This window comes from Zootermopsis nevadensis, unplaced genomic scaffold (genome assembly GCF_977971745.1).
Source record: "Zootermopsis nevadensis isolate Lab colony 2312 unplaced genomic scaffold, Znev_1.0 Znev_ptg000025l, whole genome shotgun sequence".
Taxonomy (NCBI): domain Eukaryota; kingdom Metazoa; phylum Arthropoda; class Insecta; order Blattodea; family Termopsidae; genus Zootermopsis; species Zootermopsis nevadensis.
Genome location: NW_028259157.1, coordinates 8,849,862 through 8,870,062, shown reverse-complemented (window position 1 = coordinate 8,870,062; position 20,201 = coordinate 8,849,862). Strand labels below are relative to the sequence as shown.

Below are 20,201 nucleotides of genomic sequence, written 5' to 3'. Positions count from 1 at the left end.
AATTTTGGGTTCATAGATATTATAAAATACATTTCTTAATAAACAAAAAAATTAAGGATATCACGATGGATCACTCTCGGGGCCAAGGAAAAGAGACACACTGTGTCGAAATATCTTCATTTCTTTCTACACGCGATTAAATGGTATCACGCCTAGAAATAGCAGACGATGCCTCGCGAAACGTGATACAGAAGTTACAGAACAGCAGCCACACTTGACCTAGGTTTTAATAAATAGCTCTCATTCATTTACTAGGCCTTAAAGAAATAGTAACACAAAAAGAGCAGATGTCTCGGTATACCGATTATAATTCAAACATAGCCTCTGAAACAAGACAGCGGGAGGGCGGACTGAAGCTTCTTTGAAGTCCAATACGCGATGTGATCCATCTAAATAATAATAATAATTCAATTAAATTCCTTTATTAGAGTGTTTGCCAACAGCAACGAGCCTATGACAGGCAAACACTAACACAATAAGATACAAATTAAATAAAAAACAAATAATACACCTAGGTAAACACTAATACAGATATAAAACGCTAATAAAATATAATAATAATTATAATAAATGCACTGTTGACTGATTGTCTGATAGGTTGTTTGGTGATCATTGCAGGTGTAAGAAGATTTTGATATGATAATATTAACGAATATATGGTGATCATTTGTTATATGGAATTTTGGGCCTTATGTGATAATATTAAAACCGTTGCCATGGCAATGCTGTTTAGTAAGGCCCGCAGTAAACGTGTACGACAACGCAGCACAATACCTCGTCATAAAATAAGGTTTGAAATGTTAGTATATGAAATCGAATTATATTCCTTAGTCGACAATGAACTTTCGCGTTCGATAAGACGGACCTATCTACTCAACAAGGACTCGGCTCAGTGGAGATTTTTTTTTTAAATTGTTAACGAGTACGTACAAATGAACGATGACGGTTTGCTGTTTAATGTTCAGCATGTAAATAGTTAAACTTTGTTTACCTTTGGAAACAGTGTGAAATGGGTCATATAGTTCCAGAACAGACATAACGGATCCCTTCTTAGTCTCAACACCCTTACAAGTTATTTTCAACAAAGCCAAGAGCCCAGTTTTCTGAACTAACACACATGCCAGGCTCCGACCAATAGCGGGTAACCGAACATCGATGTTGAGTCGTTACTATTTAATTTGCGTATTCCGGAAGCCCCGGGTTCGATTGTAGAGCCCGAGCAATGTTTTTCTGACCGATAATTTTCGTGATTTTCCTCAATCCCTGGAACTGCATTTCAAATATTCTTTCCAATATATTAATCATTAACAAACTTATCATTCGACGGTAAGTCAGAGCTACTTACTGGGCCTTTAAATAAGTCACAAACAGATATATTAACAAGGCTGACTAAACTGTGTTGAGTTATAACTGGTGAGATGCTGGCAGATGAATGGAGATTGTACTATTGGTAAGCTAACGCGTATTACAATTCAATAAGTACTGAATGCACAGACAGAAATACAATGCGTGTGTAAAAGAGCTTTGCTGTGATTACGTCAGCGATAGTGTCGAGTACAATGGAACTGCATCATTGCAGAAGGGAAATCTCTGTACCCACGTCTCCATTAGCACTGGTGTTCAATAACTTTCAGAATTGTTATTTGCGTTATTCACTGAGATTTGAGGTTTTCATAACGAACAGGACGATAACGTTATGGGTAGGGTTTGTCGGTTTTTAAAAACCGGGTTTAAAAACCGTTTTTTTGGGATAAATTTGTAAAATTCGAAAACCGGTTTTTAAAATTTAAAAAACAGGTTTTAGATACTAGAATTAATATGTAAAAATTGATTAATGAAGTAAGTAATTAAAAACGTTAACATTTTGACTTGAAATCGCCTCGGGCACAAGTATATTGTAGTAAGACTACACAGAACAAAGAATTTGGATTCATTATTTGATGCCCTGAAAACGATAAAACCAAGTTCAGTAGCCAGTGAGAGAGTATTTTCTACTTCAGGCAATTTTGTATCTAGAATATAAACAAGATTAGGTAATCGTTCAGTGGGTATTTTATGTTTTTTTTAAAATCATATTTCCTGAAGAAAAATACTTAATAAAATAAAAATTTATAATTTATATTTTGTACGGATTTGAGTTATTTTAGTTTTTATTTGGTTTTGTATGGAGTATATTTTATTTTGTTATATTTTTGTAGTTCCATAAATATTTAATAAACTGAAATTTTTTAAAATAAGTATAATTTTTTTTACTGTTTTAATTATATTTTAGGTTTTTTGTAAAAATTCTAAAAACGGTTTTTTGGAAATACTGGGATTCGAAAATCGGTTTTTTCAAAAGTCGGTTTTTGTATAAACCCTAGTTATGGGTTTCGGCTCCGTGTAGACTCGTAGATAGATGCCAACGTTTCGGAGAAACAGTCTCCATCCTCACCCTTTTAATTTCATGGGTGAAGTTATCTGTATACCTAGCAAGGTAGCGCAGTGGTAAAACACTAATATCGTTTTTAACAACAGATATCCGGTTAGAATCTCAGTTGATACTGGCCAAAAAAATGTCTTACTCCGTTTCTTCCGGTCAATCCATAAAACTGACGGGCTAGCAACTTATAACGATCCGAACTCACGTTCTACGGCACCGCCCAATATTATGAGGGCTTTCTGGGAATCTGGACGCCTCCTCGTACTTCTTTCAAAATGATGTCAAAGCACAGACATCACAGCCTAAGGACGAACAGCTGTGAGCTCCCACCCTCAAGACGTAGCTCGTCTAAATAATATTTAGACATTCAGTACCTACCGCGAAGAAAACAGAATACTTCTCTATTACAGAGAAAAAAACTGACTAATGCTCTTTAAACAAATAACTGATGCTTGCTTCGAGAACCACATCAAACAAATAAATATAACGCTGTGAGCAAAATGTAGACTTACTAGTTATTAAAACAGGTGGTACATGTAGTAGTCATTGAGTTTTAAAGTGTTAAGTGCATTAATTGCATGAACAGTTGACATGCAGGCCTGCTTTGCTCTAAACTCCTGCCGAGATGAATATATTAAACGCGGTTTCATTAATATTAATAACTTAGGACGTTTGAAACACCAATGAAAGTCCGAAAGTTAAAATGTAACACGTTTAAACTCTCTAGCAATATAATGAAGACGATAAATGACAAGTTCCTACGACACTGACCTACTTATCGCTTAGGTCAGCTCGTAGAAGAATTTAAATCCACAAATCTCTACTCATAATTGAATATCTGGGCGGGCTTCTTTATTAATGTAGATATATGATTGACACTTTCACTCACAAGAAGTAGATAAAAATTTAATGAAAGTCAATTCGTCTGACTGGCTGCAACACAGTAACTAACAAAAACGTCATAACGTTCATGTTTTTCGCCTCCGTGAATGATGTCGTCTTTGGCCCTAACCTAAATACAAATTTAGACGGCTTATTTGCTACTTCATCTGTTTCTTAAATAGAAGTACTCATTTCTCGGTCATGACCACAGATGCCGGGTCAAACCACAGAACCCATTTGTTTACGCTCTCTGTTATTTGGCAATTAAGTTTTGGCCTTCTCTAAATGTGTCCAAAATGTCTTCGCTTTTCCTGAGCCATGTTTTCGATCTCGTTCCTTTTATGACTGCGGTCTGTAAACTGCATGTTGGTTGAACCTGATCTGTCTTACCCTAAAACAAATCATCTCCATAATTTTTCTTATTCTTCTTCTATGGCTCTCCGGTCCGTATTCGGTCCATGGCCTCCTCAATTCCCCTCTTCCATTCGGTTCTCTGTTAGGTCCGTCTGTCCGAGGCTTTGATCGAGGTTTCGAAACATCTTCCATTTTACGGTGCAAGGTTGTTAGCCTTGCGACCAACCCCCAACCTGGAGGACCAGGGTACCTCTCCCCCTCGACCAATCTGGCTAGGGAGGCCCTACCAGTAGCTATGGGGTCACTGAGGTACTCGAGCCCCACCACCACGACAAGGTGCAGGTACCATTAAGTGGGGCTCCATAATAATTACAGCACAAAATTAACTTAGCCACAAAGATAAGTTCTGCACTTAAAATTTCAGAAGTAGGGTATCTAATCCAAGTCTCTGTTATGAGATTTGACGGTCTTTTCCTACTGCCAGAAACTATATGTGAACGTGTCTGTAGTGCTATATTGGCACATGCCAAATGCTAAAATTAAACACGCAGCGCCGTGAACTCATTACCTTCCTGGCTGCGTTTTGGACTAAACCACGTGCAAGGGCGTTGCAGAACGAAAGTTAGGCCGATGGAACACATTTAAAAAAAGTTCCTCGTTCCTCTGAGAGAGATTTCAGGTTCTCACAGCGACGAGCATGAAGACTGTTGTCTGTCTTCTAGGTTTTGCGCCATGTAGTCTAATAAATAGAAGCCAGACGTTTAGCAGAAGACAGCCATCTTGTAACATCTTCTACTTTAGCTTGCTCATATTAGTCGTTTCTCATACTGAAGCGAAAATATCAGGCGCCAACAAACACGGACCGAATTTAGAGAGAATAGAGCAGATTTGTGAGGCCCATTTCCACAAACGCCAAGATTATGATACAGAGGTTTACTCTGTTTCTTAATATGGTTATTTTGTGGCGTTATGTTAGTTGCTCAGGTTATGTGGCGTGGTATTAAACAGGCCTGCGAATTAGAATGAATGTAGAGTGCCGTATTATAATAAGTAAGTAAAGTAAAGTTTGTCCCACTATACGCCATGTAGGCGTTTGGGGTGAGTGGAGGTATAGCTCCTCTCTTCCTTGACCTCGGCACTAGATGGGGGTGAGTGGTCAGCGTCACGCCCCGGCCGGCTTTACCCCCGGGAAAGGACCCCCGGTACCTATTGTAGAGGAGGCTGGGTGGGCCCCAGAGCCGGTCTGGACGCAGAGGCTAGAGGAAAAATCCTCTGCCCCCGTCGGAGATCGAACCCCGGTCGTCCAGCCCGTAGCTAGTCACTATACTGACTGAACTATCCCGGCTCACTATTATAATAAGTACACATCTTTTTGGGACAATCTGTACATATATCAAACCAAGTCATTCGGACTGCTATACACGAAATGTTTAAATACGAATAATTTATATTTCTCGCCACAGTTGGCGTTGATTTCCTGTATCAACAGAGATATAAGAGACTGTCAAAGGAATTTGATTCGAGTCGGAAGGGAAGATACGAACACTGCCCTGCCATGCGCCTATTTAGCACGGACTGCGAGGAATCCAACTTGATACAAAGTTTTCCATTTGAGATCAGGTTCCTACGGCGGCTAGTACGAAGATGGCAGGCTTCTGGGATATTGCGCCACGCAGACTCGTAAAAATTAATCGACGTTTCAGACGTGCGTACTGTCTCTATAATCAGACTCATCGTCCTTATGATAGAAACAGCAGACACCTCTCGAACGTCGCTTAACTTCTACCAGACTGCACGATGCAATATCCCAGATGGCTGTCATCTTCGCCTACAATTTGGTAGAACATACGTCGTCCTTACACTAATTTTATTCGAAAAGACGTGTTAAATTCGTATTTGACGACTAAAGTGACCTTGGTTATGATACCACTGGTTGTGGCAATACGTCCTTCGTGGTAGGATTTATAATGATGACCACATCAAAGCCGTCAGGACGAGTCTGTTTTGTGACGGTGAAGTTAATACACTGGTTGTCTGCCAGAAATATGGAAAGTCTCAAGGAATGTAATATTTCTATGCTTTCTGCGACTTATTATCCAAGTTGTCGGACGCCTGTGTCAGTGTTTATGACAGTTTTCGATACAGGGACCTCTAGTCCAGTAAAAAATTCATAAAAACTCGCTTTGAAGGATTCCATCTGTCAAAATTCACAGTTATCTGACTCGTGCAGTCATTACATTACTGCAGTCTTAAGAGCAGTCTACTTCTCGACGCGAAATATAAAACACAGCTCTGAATGTATACTACACGCACTACACCATTTTCTAGACAAAGCAATAACGAAAGTCAGTTCTTGTGGGATATGATACTTTGGTATGCATATATAATGCATATTTGCGTATATACATACATAAATAATGCATGCATACACATAGACACACACAACACTTCAATCACCTTAACACACAGAATGTCACTAATGTTCTTGATTTTCCTACACAGAAGTTTGACTTGCTCAACAAGGCGGAAGTTTATGTTTCGCCTGATCGCCTCGTCACGCAAAAACATTGTACTGCGCGGTCATTTCGGGAATTTTGCCAAAATTGTGTTTCGAAACAAAAGGAAATGCACACTTAAGATTAATGACGAAAAATGTTCAATGTCTGTGGCTCCATTGCGTCTGGTCTACGAACTTCCAAGGATATCGTTTCCAACGGGACGCTTGAAGGCTACGCGTGACTCACAGAAGAAGGAAAACAACATATGTCCCACTCATACCCCAAGCTTTAAATCAGAAAAATATGAATAATACTTGTTTCACGGTACCACCATAGAACTGGAAAATTCAGAATGCATTACTGCCAACTGAATTCTCCTAACAATAATGCGTTACACGTGTTAAACTGTTCTTTCGGACTTTGTACAAAGTCTAATTTTACAAAATCACAACCTTTCGAAAACTGGGTTTACTCCCGTCATCAAGTAAAATGGAAGACATTTTACATGGATGACACATCCGCCTGAAACTCAATAAATGTTAAGCCCGGAGGCAAGGAATATAGGCCTATTGCAAATGAGGGGCAGGATGCACTGGAAAAAAAGAAAACAGTGGTTCATACAGCCACAGAAAAGCAGCAAGAGTGAGAAAGTGTACTGTACTTTGCAGTAGACCTACACATATTTTCCAATTGCATCATTTGCTAACTGGTTTTGGATCCGCCATTGATGCTGACGTTGATTTACTGCAGGTACAACTACAATGTTGCAAAGCCAACAAACAGAATGTGCCACTGTATAGCCTACTAAGTGCTGTTGTTCACAAAACCTATTCAATAAATTAAATTTCCATAGAAACGTCATTGCTAATAGTTCGAAACATATTACAGACCTTAACAGGTTCCATACACGCCATACCGTATCCCAGGTTCTATACAATGGTCCGGATCCATGCAAGTCTTTGGAACCTTTGAGCTGTTTTTGAGAAACTAGGTATGTTCTACTTGCACTGCACGCACAAAACAAATAATGTTCGCCCGACTATTTATAGTTCCCCCCTCCCTCACAATGTAAAATTTCAAAAAACAGGCTCAGCAGTTCTGGGTAAAAAATATGCTGACTCATTCAAGCCTCCTTAGAAATAAATACATGCCTACAATAAGTTAATTTTAAGTAAAGTAAAGCTTTCCCAAAATGCGCCAAGTACGCGCTCTGGGGAGAGAGGTGTTATAGCTCCTTCTCATTCTTTATCTCGGCACTAGATGGGGGTGAGTGGTCAGCGTCACGCCCCGGCCGGCTTTACCCCCGGGAAAGGACCCCGGTACCCATTAGATAGGAGACTGGGTGGGCCCCAGAGCCGGTCTGGACGCAGAGGCTAGAGAAAATATCCTCTGCCCCCGTCGGGGATCGAACCCCGGTCGTCCAGTCTGTAGCCAGTCACTATACTGACTGAGCTATGTCGGTTGTTTTATGCACCCTAAAAACATATGAAATGCAGATATTTTATAAAATGGCGATTATTCTTACCTGTCACTGATTATGAAAAATACTTATAGTGACCACACCCAACATGAACATCCCAACCTACCCAATTCCATTATCCTGCTTCTAAATTTGAATTGTAAAATTTCTACCCTTAACACAACACGTTATAAGGTAAGTAACGCAACTGAGCACTGAATTTTGAAGTTTTTTGAAAGAACGTACCAAACTAACGTACGTTTCCAAATGCATTCTCGATGATTCCCGGTGTGGAATTACGGAGCTACGCTGTTCACAAATTCATTTTACTTTCCATATTACATCTCCTCGCAGTTTTAATAACTTCTGCAATGTGTTTTTGCACTTACCAAAATCTGCTGCAACCTGCTTCCCTTTTCCCTCCAGAACCGCAACGTTCTTAAACACGCCAACAACCACACTATAACACCGTCCATAGTGAACTGTCACAGATACCGGAAATGACACGAGACATCTAACGTAAATTAGCGTAAAAATATCGATTGTGAAAAGTAGACAAATGAGAGTGAGGAGACAGCTTTCTGTAAAAGTGACTTGCCTTTACAGAATTGCCTAGCGATGATTTTGTAACTTTCGATGACATATACTGACATGCTATTATTTCCTAACTTAATTCCTCTTCTTTGAGAAATCTAACCTTTTTTGTGTTTATCCTTTTCTACCCATGGTTAATATAGTGTTGATTGTAAAGGAGTTGCATATATGAATGGTCTCATTACTTCAATTTATCTGATTCACACCAGATGGCAAAAGAGTTGCGAGTCGAACTTGCATCAATACGTTTATCATGTCGTTATGTTGGTTAAACTGTCCCGGATTTCTGACATGATGGCGAGGAAAAAAATAATGATGAAGACACTCGCCATTGTATCCTGAATCTGTAAAATGAAAGTTTTCACAAAACAATGTGACTCAAAAATGGAAGCCGGTGATTATCAGACCCTGCCTTTTTCTTTCGGGTGAAGCCTAAAGGTTTCTGACGATGGGGCGTTACAAAAATCTAAAAGTGGTATTTTTAACTTTGTCAGTGGTTGATATATTGACATTGTAATGGATTAGATGGCAGTAGTTTAAATTGATTGTATGATGACACAGACTTCTTACAGTTATGTGATGGATTTAATACCCTTAGTAACATTACCATGGACAATGGCAATTGAATAAAATAAATATTCTAGCACTGACATATTCAAATAAAAATAGTGTGTTGTTATATTTGTAAAAAAAATCAGAACTATGTATACTCTGCACAGATGGTATAAAATACACAAAACATATTATAACTTTCTTAAATTTTACTTAAATACCAGTACATTTTGGTTTCATTTATTTTACAAATGAAATATAGTAGAAGCAGCAGCAGTAGTATCAGCAGTAACATTAATCATTAGGTAATAATGTCCACATCTAAGAATCATCCTGTTTAGCAACACATTACAATCTATACACAAATTTTACTCATGACAAATAAGATGGTGAATATTATATTGCCATTTCAGAGTGTTACAGTTGCCTCCTTCATGTCTTATAAACTAACTGAGATGATAAATGCCTTTGATTACAGCTAAGAATAGAGAAAATAAAAGGTAAATTTATAACATGTCCAATATATTGATTCATTATGACAGTAGTTTCCAACTTCTTAAACTATATCATTACAGAAAACTTAAATAAACACCTAACCTTCAAGACCACTGTTGAAGTGCGTTGTCATAACACATACTGCTTCAGTGTTATAAAAAATTACCATGCTATTTAGCATCCAGAGTATTTAAGAAACAAATGAACCTTGCTTGTTCCCTTAGCATACACACATCATATTCATGGTCCCTCGCCCTGATGACGGAGGCAGTATGACCTCTGAAACGTTGGTAAACATCTACCAGACTATACAGCGCAACAACCCAGAAGACAGAAATCTTCATACTCACCGCTGTGAAAGCCTCAAATCTTACGGTGAAGATTTTGTTTACCAACTGGTTCGGCTTCTCAAGGAAAACTGTGTGCAGTTGTACATGTTTTCTCATTCCTTCATGAATAAATTTAATATTCCAAACTAATACATACAGGATGTATATGAGCAAATAATTTCCCGAAGGAAGACTATATATTATATTAATTTCTGAAAGAGTCTATCATGATATAACAAAAGTCCCATAAACAATATATACAGAAAAGTGCAGCTGCAGTTTGCATATGGACAAAGCGGAGTCTCCACACAATGGTAATATTTATATACAACATTCAAAACGACATACACCATAAATGGGCATACGTTAAGAAATGAATTAAATGTAATATGAAATCATTTACTGTGCAAGACTCATCATGGCAGGTATTTACTGAGAACAAGTCACAACACAGAATGAGTATCTTCCATGTAGAGAGAAGAGAAGACAAGACAGATTTCTTTTCATAGCCACTGTCACAATACCAAACATTCAATACGCAGAACGTCTGATATTTCATTCACAAAATAAAAAAGTTAAAACTCAACTCCAAAAAAGTTACATGTTTTATTAATGCTCACCCTGAATATAGACAAAAACAAAACTTTGGAGAAAATTACAATCACTTCAACGCTAAGCACTTGTGAAATATTTTGCAACATAATTCTTTCCACATATTCAAGAATGTAATGTCACTCAAATCATCCTTCTAAAACAATCTGACTGTGAATTATCACAAGATGCAATGAAAAAAAAAATGATGGTATGGTTTCTGCACTGTAAAAACCACTTTTGGTTGCACAGTAAGCAGCTGTAAACACAACAGAGACTACTGAATAAAGGGCTTTATATGCAATGTAATACAGTCTTCTGAATGTGTGAACTCTACCAAAAAACTGGGGCAAGAAACTTGTGACAAGTGTTTATCGACTGTTGGATTGTTGTTCCTGATTCTGGTTCATATTTTCCTTATGAACAAAACTTGTAATTTTCTACATAGAGGTAACACAGTGAAAATTACAGGATTTACAGATTCACCCTCTAATTACAAACACACTGTAAACTTTAAAAAAACAACATTACAGCATTTGTTGTGTGAGTGTGCAAAATCACAGCCTTGTAACAATATGCAAGATCTTAAGAGGGCAAATACTTATGTATTTGCTTTGGTACGTTTACATGGTTAAATTCCATACAAACACCAGCAACATAAAAAAAGCTCACTACTTTTAAATACATAATTGTAATGCTGACTTCTTTACAAAATAACAAGAAATATTAATGAAAATTGCAACATTTTTCCAATATGAACTGTGTGTATTTCTAACCAGCCTTTACAACACAAGCAATTTGCTATACCAAAGTCAGAGAACTTTATTTTTATGTTATGGTTTCTGAGAACACTTGTAAAAAAAAGGACTTCTAATAATTCTTAATAATGTTTCACCAGCAATCCAGTTCCATGTTTTGAAATTACAACTGATATGAAACTAAATCTAATGTCAGTAATCAGATGCAAAAGTGAATTTAAATACCACCTAACCCTACTAAAACAAACTTTCACATATGTGCACGCAGGAACACATCTATGATACATGCAACATGCACTTCAGCTGGACAGTAACGAATCTACTTAGTCATTTATTTCCCGTTGTTTTTAAAAAAGCCTCTTTCCTTTGCACCACCCACTAAAAAACATGGAAGAAAATTGCCAACTGAAGTTAAAATATGCAGTAAATTACCATAAATGAAAAAGTATGTGCTGGCAGGCAGTATAATAAACACACTTCACATCATTAGGCCAACACAACTAACTACATGGCTTAGGGAACCTGAAGGTTCATCACCGAATTAACCAAAGCCCTCCATCGGACCCTGTCCTGGGCCAGCCAAATCCAGTCGCCTTCAACACCTCTCCCCCATACATACTGCTTGATACTATCCTCCCATCTACATCTAATTTTCCCCAGCGGTCTTTGCCCCTCAGGCTTCCTGACCAATACCCAGTGCACACCTTTTACCCCATCCATGCATGCCCCGCACATCTCATTCTTCTCGACTTAATCACTCTGACAATATTGTGGGAGGAGTATAAATTTTTAAGTTCATCACTATGAAGCTTTCTCCATGCCCCATTCTCTTCTCTCCCAGGACCAAATATCCTCCTCAACACCCAATTCTCAAAAACCTGCAATCAATGTTCCTCCCTGAGAGTGAGAGACCATGTTTCACACTCATACAAAACAGGCAAAACTGTTTTGTATATTTTAACCAACACATTATATATTAATTCAAAATTGTTTTATTGTAAACTCTAGTGATAAGGGGAAACATTTAAGGCCCGTACGTTTTATCCGTCTTCCTTCTCAACATACTTAATTCAACACATAAACATTTTACTTCAACTTCCTCCACGTTTCCTACCAGAGTTTATATGCCACAGGCAAAGGGACGAATCAGACACGACGTTCCAGCTGGACTACTGTCGGCCTACAATATTCAAACAACTGACAGTTATTGTGATATATTATTAAACCTTTACGACAAAACCAATTACTCAGGCAACAGTTAAATGTAAAAGCAGAGTATCCATTTTTGAAATTTGGGTATACAAAAACATATCAGTTAAAATTTATGAAAATGTCTTTATTGTTATTTTTAATTTCAACAGAGAGTGCTGTACTCAAAACACATTAACTGTGGGCTCTGAAGCCCCCTTCAGTGGGGGGAAGAGTAGGAGAATTTCTCACTATTCCCAATACATACAGAACAGATATATTAATAGATTGCAAAGACAGATCATTGACAAAGTAAGGACATTTTATACAACCAGTAAGACTGGTTCCAGGCTCTTAAATCTAACAAGTTGTGGGCCAACCACATTGCAAATTACGCCCTCTTATCAACTAATCTTGGATATAAAAAAGCAAAACATTAATTACTGTATGTAATGTAATTCAAACAGCAATAACACCATTCGTAATATTTATTCATATTCATCTTTGGCAACCTACATGAAGCCCATAAATAAATGATACACCAAATTTTCACTTTAGTTCTCATTAACAATGAGCTATTTATTAAATTTCTGTACGATACATTACCAGTCGGCTAAATTCATTAATATTACTAGAGACTTGCAATGTAAACAAAGAAGTGGCCTTAGGGTCATTAAAAATTAAATGAATTTTTTCAGACAGCACATTAAATTTTAATAACATAAAATGTTTACGGAAGTTTTTGCTTTCAGCACAGTATGCACTACAAATAAGCTGTACACAAACAATATTCTCTCTGGAACTAATGTCATATAATCATCTCCATCAGGCATGCACTGACCAATAGCATTTAGTTTTGTTTGAGAAAAAGGAAAATAATTTAACAAATATCTATAAATCTAGTTTCACAGACATCTCTACTACTGACAATCATACTTGTCCACCACTTGGCTTTAGCAAATATTACCGGACTTGACTGCCAATTTTGGTATAGGATTTAATAAAACACTCCCTTAATTTACAATCAGAAAATCAAATCTATTATACATTATAAAGAGAAAGAGAAAATAATGTCATAACAAAGAATTTAAGTTTACATTTGTGTACCACAAAACCATTTTTCTGCCATAATGTTCTTGCTCGACAATTTTTGTTATTAATATTAATGACAATTTTTCTGCAAGTAACAGCTTTAAATTCTGAGAGTATTCATATTTCTTTCAGTTCATTTCCCATGTAACGTCTTCATTTCACATGTCATTCCCTTGATAAACTGCATTAAAGGGAGTGAATCACATCTTTAAACGTCCTCATCATTTTCTTCAGGCCTGATACTGTTCTGCTTCTCCCAGACCATCTAAAATAATACAAATATAGATAAAGAACCATACGTCCATGTTAATAAAATTTGATTAAAACATGTTTGGTGCAGTAACATCCTCTCAGATCATCTGAATCAATATGGAGTAAAAATACGGTCTGTCTGAGCTCGACTGATGTACCTAATGAGAGAGTCAATTTGTGATATGTTAAATATTTACTCAACATCAATGCAGCAGACCAGTGGTCCCTGGTATGGCGCCCGCCAAGGCTTTTTTTGGGTGCCCGCGTTGTTACGGAAAGAGGTTATACTGAATAATGAAGGCCGTTCAACCATGAACATTATAAAATCAAAGCGCAGATCTCGACTTACTGACGCCCATCTTGAAGATTGTTTGCGAGCAGCAACATCATCCTACACTCCCAAATTTGAAAAACTGACCGATGAAATGCAGCGCCAAACATCACGCTAACTTCCCACTTAAGTAATAATAATTGTACTTATAAAAGTACGTATTTTCGATTGCATGGTTTCTTGTATCATTAAACATCGTGTTGTTTTGTGTATTATTTGGTGTCCATATCTTATTTGTCCAGAGAAAAGAAAATTTGGCTTTGTTAATTGGTTGGTGCCCGCCACGATCTCATAAACTCTCAAATGTGCCCAAAAAGGTTGGGGACCACTGCAGCAGACCAACAAACTTTAAAATTCAGCTTTTCACTCTTCCTATTTAAAAAAACTCTCCCACAATTCTTAAATAAATATGCTGTAATGAGAGACAATAAAAAAAATGAATTACATATCAAGTTAACGAAGTACTGTTTCTGAGGGGATAATGGTATAAGTTAACTTATTAGACCACTGCTATAGCCTGGTCAGTTTGCACAAATCGTATTTTTAATGCACCTTGGGCAGTAACGGTATTTTAGTACTACACACTCTTACAAGATTTTCAGAAAGGATATGGTAGCTACTTGTGTAAAATGAGAGTACGAACACTAAAAGACTACAAGAGCCATTAGCACCCACCAGATTAGCACGAGCAGACATCTTGCCGGTTGCCTTTCTGTTCTCCTGTCAGTTTTATCTGGTCAGGAAATTCATTGTACAACTCAACTTCACTTTCCTGTGCCAGCGCATTCTTCGCAATTGTCTGGAATGCCTGTTCCACGTTGATCGCTTCCTTAGCTGATGTTTCAAAGTATGGTATATTGTTCTTAGCCTGACACCACTGCTGGGCCCGCTTTGCCGACACCTGCAATAAACGAAGTATTTGGTTTACTTAACTCTTTACAGCCAAGTGCTTTAACAATCAGCAACTATTCTTTTGTATTTATCAGTTTCATATGATTATCAAAATAAACATAAATTATTTCATAAAAAAGCTCATCTTCATAATGAATGCAATAACCAACCTCAGAGGAAAAAAGTCCTCGTGAACTATTTCAAAGCATTCTTCTGGAGGGAATGAAGAAAATCATTAAAAATATAAGTGAGAGGACAGAACCAATCATCTGCTAATATCTGAACCCATAATTGCATTTCATTCTAGCTGCAAAAGTGGCTTATGAACAAATAATACAGTCATTTATAGACATAAAACTCGTAACGCTGTAAGACAAACTTTGCGGTGACCTGTTTCTCTCTGCCTATGTCATATTGTCCACACACTGAGCCATCAATTTGAAACATGTGCAACTTTTGAGTCAAACAAACTGCAGAAGAAACAACAGAATGAACAAGTAATTCACAAAGTTTAATAAGATGTCTCATATAGGCCCTGTTTAATAAATACAAATTGTTGAGTCTACTTTCTAATTCTGGCATCACAAGTGTTTATAGATCGAGCCAACAAAAAGTTGAGACCCACAGTGCTCAGGCACTTGAAGAACGGGTCGTTCCCAGTATCCCAGTTTTGAATGGGTAGTTTTGTTTACTGACACCTGTTTAATGATTTATTGTGTGTAAAGTGCAGGGTCAAATGAAAGATATGATGACTGTGTACTGGTATGGAGTTCTGGTCCTCCAGTGATTTCTGTCCTACGAATGACTGGAAGTAGAGTAAAAACATAACAATTCTGTAAGGGTAACCATTCTAACAGTTTCAAATAATGTATATTGCAAATACATGCCCAATATTCCTAAATTTAGAGCTCAGAAGATGGCATAATAGCATAAAACAAAACCTCATGAAAAATGTTCAAATTACAATCCAATGACCAGGCTCATACTTACTGCTCTGTTCTCAAGATCAACTTTATTCCCAAGAACAACAAATGGAAAATTTTCTGGATCCCGGGGAGAAGCCTGTATTAGGAACTCATCTCTCCAACTATCTAAGGACTTGAAAGTGTTGGGAGCAGAAACATCAAAGACCAATACGCAGCAGTCGGCACCTCGGTAAAATGCCACTCCCAATGACTGAAATCGTTCTTGTCCTGCAGTGTCCCAAATCTAAAATACAAAAGATCCATAACAAGGTGCATTTATGACACTGTCCTAGTGCGAGAGGTCTCCTCACATCACCTTTCAAGCCGAGTTCCTATAATTCTTCAAAACAACTATCTTCATCATACAACTCAAAATTTGCAAGAATTTCACATACCTTTCAACAGTAACATTCCCAGATTTACTTCACATCACAATGGCTATAGATGTAATGAAACCTCACTTTTATCTGACATTAAGAGAAATCATTAAAACTAAGCAATGTAACTGTAACTGCATAAAAAAGAGTTCAAACCCACGAACATGCTTAGCCCATTTTATGTGCACATTCATGCAATCCATATGTGATTCTTCTAATAGTTATCTTCACAGCCTTTACCACTGACCTGCATGGTAACTATTCGGTCATCTACCATCACCTCTTTAGTGAGGAAGTCGGCACCAATTGTTGCTTTGTACTGATTTGAGAACTTTTTGTTGACATACTGGTTCATCAGTGATGTTTTACCAACTCCAGAATCACCCAGGATAATTACTTTCAAAAGTACTTTCTTGCGGGATGCCATGTTCTCTTCTTATGTCTCACTACCAGACAGAAGTTACAAATATTTTAATCTGCAACAAAAAATAAGAAAATACTTCTTAAGGTTAAACTCTGAAATGAAATCACAATGGGTCATCTATGGTGCTGATCTGCAAAATGAAGAAGAATGTCTGTTGTTAGTCAACACAAAATTTTAAATTTTAAAATAAAATATAAATATTTCAATGGTTTTTGCATTGGGGAGAACAGAAAGGGACTTCAAATACCTTAAAAGTTAACACTTCTAACTGGATATTAAAACTCTCATATCATTATGTTTCTGCAGTCTGGAAAACAATCTAAAAGACATCACACTGAATTGTTTCTGTAATGAGCTCCTCCATGATGGTACAATACATATCAAGGCACATGTCACCACACATTTTGAACATTATACTAAATAAATAAATGAATAATAATCAAATTGTAATAACAACATTCATGGAAAAACAATTTCATTATTTTCTTACAATTGTTCCAACATGTCCACCTTCAGTATTTACACACAGCTGCAATTATTTTGCAAAGCCCTGTGTCTTCTGATCATAAGACACTTCCTCAATGTACTCTCTGAGGTGACTGATGTTCATAGCAGGCTTCTTGTTATATATATTATCCTTAACTATATCTCACAATAGCAGATCCAGAGAATGTACCCAAATAATGGACTTACCAGCAGAGGCCAGTGGGTACTCACTTCACCTTGCTGAATGAGGCAGCAAGTACCTGTGAAATGACAGCAATACAACCCACTTCTTCATAGTGCAATCATCCAGAGTGAGTGGATATATCACACATTTATCAATAAGATTAAAGTAATAGTCTTAATAATATCAATTTTGCAAAGATGATGGTTCACACAGTACAAATGAAAAGAAGTTGGTGGTAGCAAAAATGGCAGAAATTCCTATCAACCCAAATGCCAGCCCTTTTCTAATATCTGACAGAAGAACCCCCTCGCTTTCAATAATGTTGACCAACTCACACAATTCATAATAATCTCTGTATGCATCCAAGCCCACAAAATACAGCATATGAAGTTTAAGCCTGGTTTGTCATTCATCAGTCACATAAGCTCTGTCATATATGGTATGCAGTCTTTCAATTATTCTAGTCCATCATGAATTCAGACAAAGAGCTGAGACCTGAATTAAATTTAGCTAATATTAGAAATCGAACTGAATTCAATAACTGCATAAGGAAATGCAATGTAGCCCAAGATTTCCATCAAGTTACATGAAAATCCTCCACAACTTTAATGTAATTGCAACTATTACCATGCAAGACTATAAACAATACCCAAATAATGATGGGAAGTCTTTTTAAACAAGATCGCTGGTTCTTGAATTCAGATGAAACAAATCAAATCTGTACTTACAGAGATGGCAACTGTGTGTATATTGCTCCAGTTCTTCTAGTAATTGTTTCTAAGATGTACATTTATTTTTGTTCATGTCACGGGTCCGAACACTATATGCTATCTTCTAACTCTATACAAATAATAGCCCCATGGAATGTAAACTGTATGGTTGGACAACGATAAATAAATACTATGTAAGACTTGAGGTTCTCACAGCGGTGAGTATGAAGATTTCTGTCTTCTGGGTTATTGCGCTGTGTAGTCTGGTCGATGTTAACCAACGTTTCAGAATATTCATCTCCCTGATGACGGAGGCAGTATGACCTCTGAAACGTTGGTTAACATCGACCAGACTACACAGCGCAATAACCCAGAAGACAGAAATCTTCAAATAAATACTACATGCAGAGTAGATCCGATGAAGTTATCTTGTTATATGACAACCAAAACTACAGCTACGCAAAATTTTGAACAAAAGATTTACACTACTTTAGTAACTACAAGTAGTAACAAATCTTATACACGTTCTTTAGCTAACTACTACTAACGGGCTACATTACATTCTATTCTTTCGGGCAACACAAAAGATCCAGAACGCTAAATTCTTGACTGTCATGCAAAGCGAACATGAAACATTTTACATATAAGGAACGTCTTATAAATATAAGCGGCAATACATGAATCTCAGTACTTACGTCAGCTAAACGAATAATTATAATCATAAAGAAAATTACCTTCCTCAGAAGAAGGAAGTTCTTTATGTCGTTCTCTGATGACAAGAAAATGGCGCATAAAGCCAATCACGAGTCACTGTACGTCATCGACTGAAATTTACCCGGAAGTAGAGAGTATTAAATCCCATAGAACAGCTGATCAAACTATGAATGCATGGCCCAATAATATAATGAGTACCGCCCTACATTGATATATATATTACAACATGGTACACAATCAAAATGTATTACATAGCAAATGCAGCAATATAAAACGCAGAAGGATAATTTATTTTCAAAAAGTAATGTTGGAATACTTACACGATTTCAACTGTCACTCGATTTCTGTTTACCACAATAGATGGCAGGATAATAGAAGACAATAAACAAATTGCGTATATTGTATATTTAGTTGATCATAACAAAGAAAAGTGGCAGGCAAATAAGATGAATAAAAACATTGTTGGTAGTGAAATGAAAATTTGGAGATGAGTAGTAAGAAATATAAAGGAAAAACAAAATCTAACTTGTTCTGAATGATATGAAACCTCTATAAACCATAACCTGGGTATGGCTCTACCTCACATTGAAAGTTTATAAATAGTGCCCTTTACTGATAATGCTCGTCCAATATCATAACATGTATTTTTAATTTTGTTGCAGCGTTCAAAGTGTCTCGTTCGTTCGTATTAACAGTAACATAAAATACAATAAAATACTATTTACATTTTATAATAAAACATCTTATACATAATAAAAATTTATATATTTATCCAATACTAATGAAAAACACAACATATGCTACTGAGTGTGTTGTTTTAAGCCTAATAATAACATAGACGCCTGATATTCAGGCAGACAGTGTTCCAACTTTGTGCTGGTACCCAAGAACTGCAAGAAACAAGTGAAGTTCTACTTACTTTGTTAGGTGATGTCCTTTCTGGACAAATTGACCATTGGAATATCAAGTTCTCAGTGGCAAGTATGAAGATGACTGTCTTCTGGGTCATGATGACAGAAGCAGTTAAGATGTCAGTAAAGTTCTACCAGTCTACACAGAGCAACAACCCAGAGGATGGTCATCTTTGTATGTTCAAGAAAGAGCTGTCACTGATTAAATCCTAGAGCCCTGGGCTGTGTGAACTGACTCACAATAACATCCTGCTACAAACTTTAAATTATGATTATGAAATTTAGATTACATAAACTATGAAATAACTTGAACAGCTAATGGAAAGTCCTGTGCCATTATGTTATGGTATACCTGTTTTACCGCATTCTATTTGAAAGGATTTGTTAACTGGAATTACTGTAGGTGATATCTTGATTTCACAAATAAGCAGTGATTTTTTGTTTTATTTCAGTGTATGGAATGTTTCATATTAAATTACACACATGGCTCCTACTTCATTCTTATTTGACATTGCCTGCAAGAGAATATACCAATGGAAACACAAAGCAGGGTGTAGAACACATACAAATTTCTGGAAACCAAACATCATTGACTTGCCACTTAGAAGGAAACTGGATCAGTTTTTATGTTTGCTTACAAGTTTGACAAAGGAGACAAATGCAGTTACATCAAACAAAACTATATTTAACAGGCAAAGTACATTTTGTGTCATAGCAAATAATTATTTTATATAACAAAAAC

The 20,201-nt window shown here is 36.8% G+C and overlaps 2 protein-coding genes and 1 long non-coding RNA gene across 5 annotated transcripts in view; 1 reads left to right on the top strand and 2 right to left on the bottom strand.

Moving 5' to 3' along the window:
- Positions 1 to 8,112, bottom strand: part of AdamTS-A (ADAM metallopeptidase with thrombospondin type 1 motif A) — a 194,171-nt gene extending 186,059 nt beyond the window's left edge. Inside the window, exon 1 of the mRNA XM_087356043.1 lies at positions 8,005 to 8,112. The gene's annotated coding sequence lies outside the window, so the exon portion shown is untranslated. The remainder of the gene's footprint in view (positions 1 to 8,004) is intronic.
- A 2,060-nt stretch (positions 8,113 to 10,172) lies between these two features.
- Positions 10,173 to 18,809, bottom strand: Rab7 (RAS oncogene family member Rab7). 3 transcript variants are annotated; one of them, XM_022086488.2, is made up of 6 exons: positions 18,569 to 18,808; positions 17,148 to 17,200; positions 16,278 to 16,506; positions 15,679 to 15,897; positions 14,473 to 14,698; positions 10,173 to 13,479 (listed from the first exon to the last, which is right to left on the bottom strand). In XM_022086488.2, the coding sequence occupies exons 3-5, from the start codon at positions 16,455 to 16,457 to the stop codon at positions 14,477 to 14,479; spliced, it is 621 nt and encodes a 206-aa protein (XP_021942180.1). In that variant the 5' UTR covers positions 16,458 to 16,506; positions 17,148 to 17,200; positions 18,569 to 18,808; the 3' UTR covers positions 10,173 to 13,479; positions 14,473 to 14,476. The 3 variants fall into 3 exon arrangements, with proteins under 3 accessions (XP_021942180.1, XP_021942181.1, XP_021942179.1); XM_022086489.2 differs by lacking the exon at positions 17,148 to 17,200 and having other exon boundaries at positions 18,530 to 18,809; XM_022086487.2 differs by lacking the exon at positions 17,148 to 17,200 and having other exon boundaries at positions 18,569 to 18,805.
- LOC147872639 (uncharacterized) lies at positions 18,783 to 19,952 on the top strand. Its single transcript, XR_015537128.1, has 2 exons — positions 18,783 to 19,115; positions 19,211 to 19,952. It is a non-coding gene; the product is annotated as an uncharacterized LOC147872639 (long non-coding RNA).
- Positions 19,953 to 20,201: the final 249 nt, after the last annotated feature.

What these genes read in the sequence shown, in the direction of transcription:
- Rab7 (XM_022086489.2), bottom strand. Translation starts at nt 16,457, where the DNA reads ATGGCATCCCGCAAGAAAGTACTTTTGAAAGTAATTATCCTGGGTGAT. An exon ending in ACCGAATAGTTACCATGCAG is followed by an intron (nt 15,898 to 16,277) that starts GTCAGTGGTAAA and finishes TTTGTATTTTAG; the next exon opens with ATTTGGGACACTGCAGGACA. An exon ending in TTGATCTTGAGAACAGAGCA is followed by an intron (nt 14,699 to 15,678) that starts GTAAGTATGAGC and finishes CGTTTATTGCAG; the next exon opens with GTGTCGGCAAAGCGGGCCCA.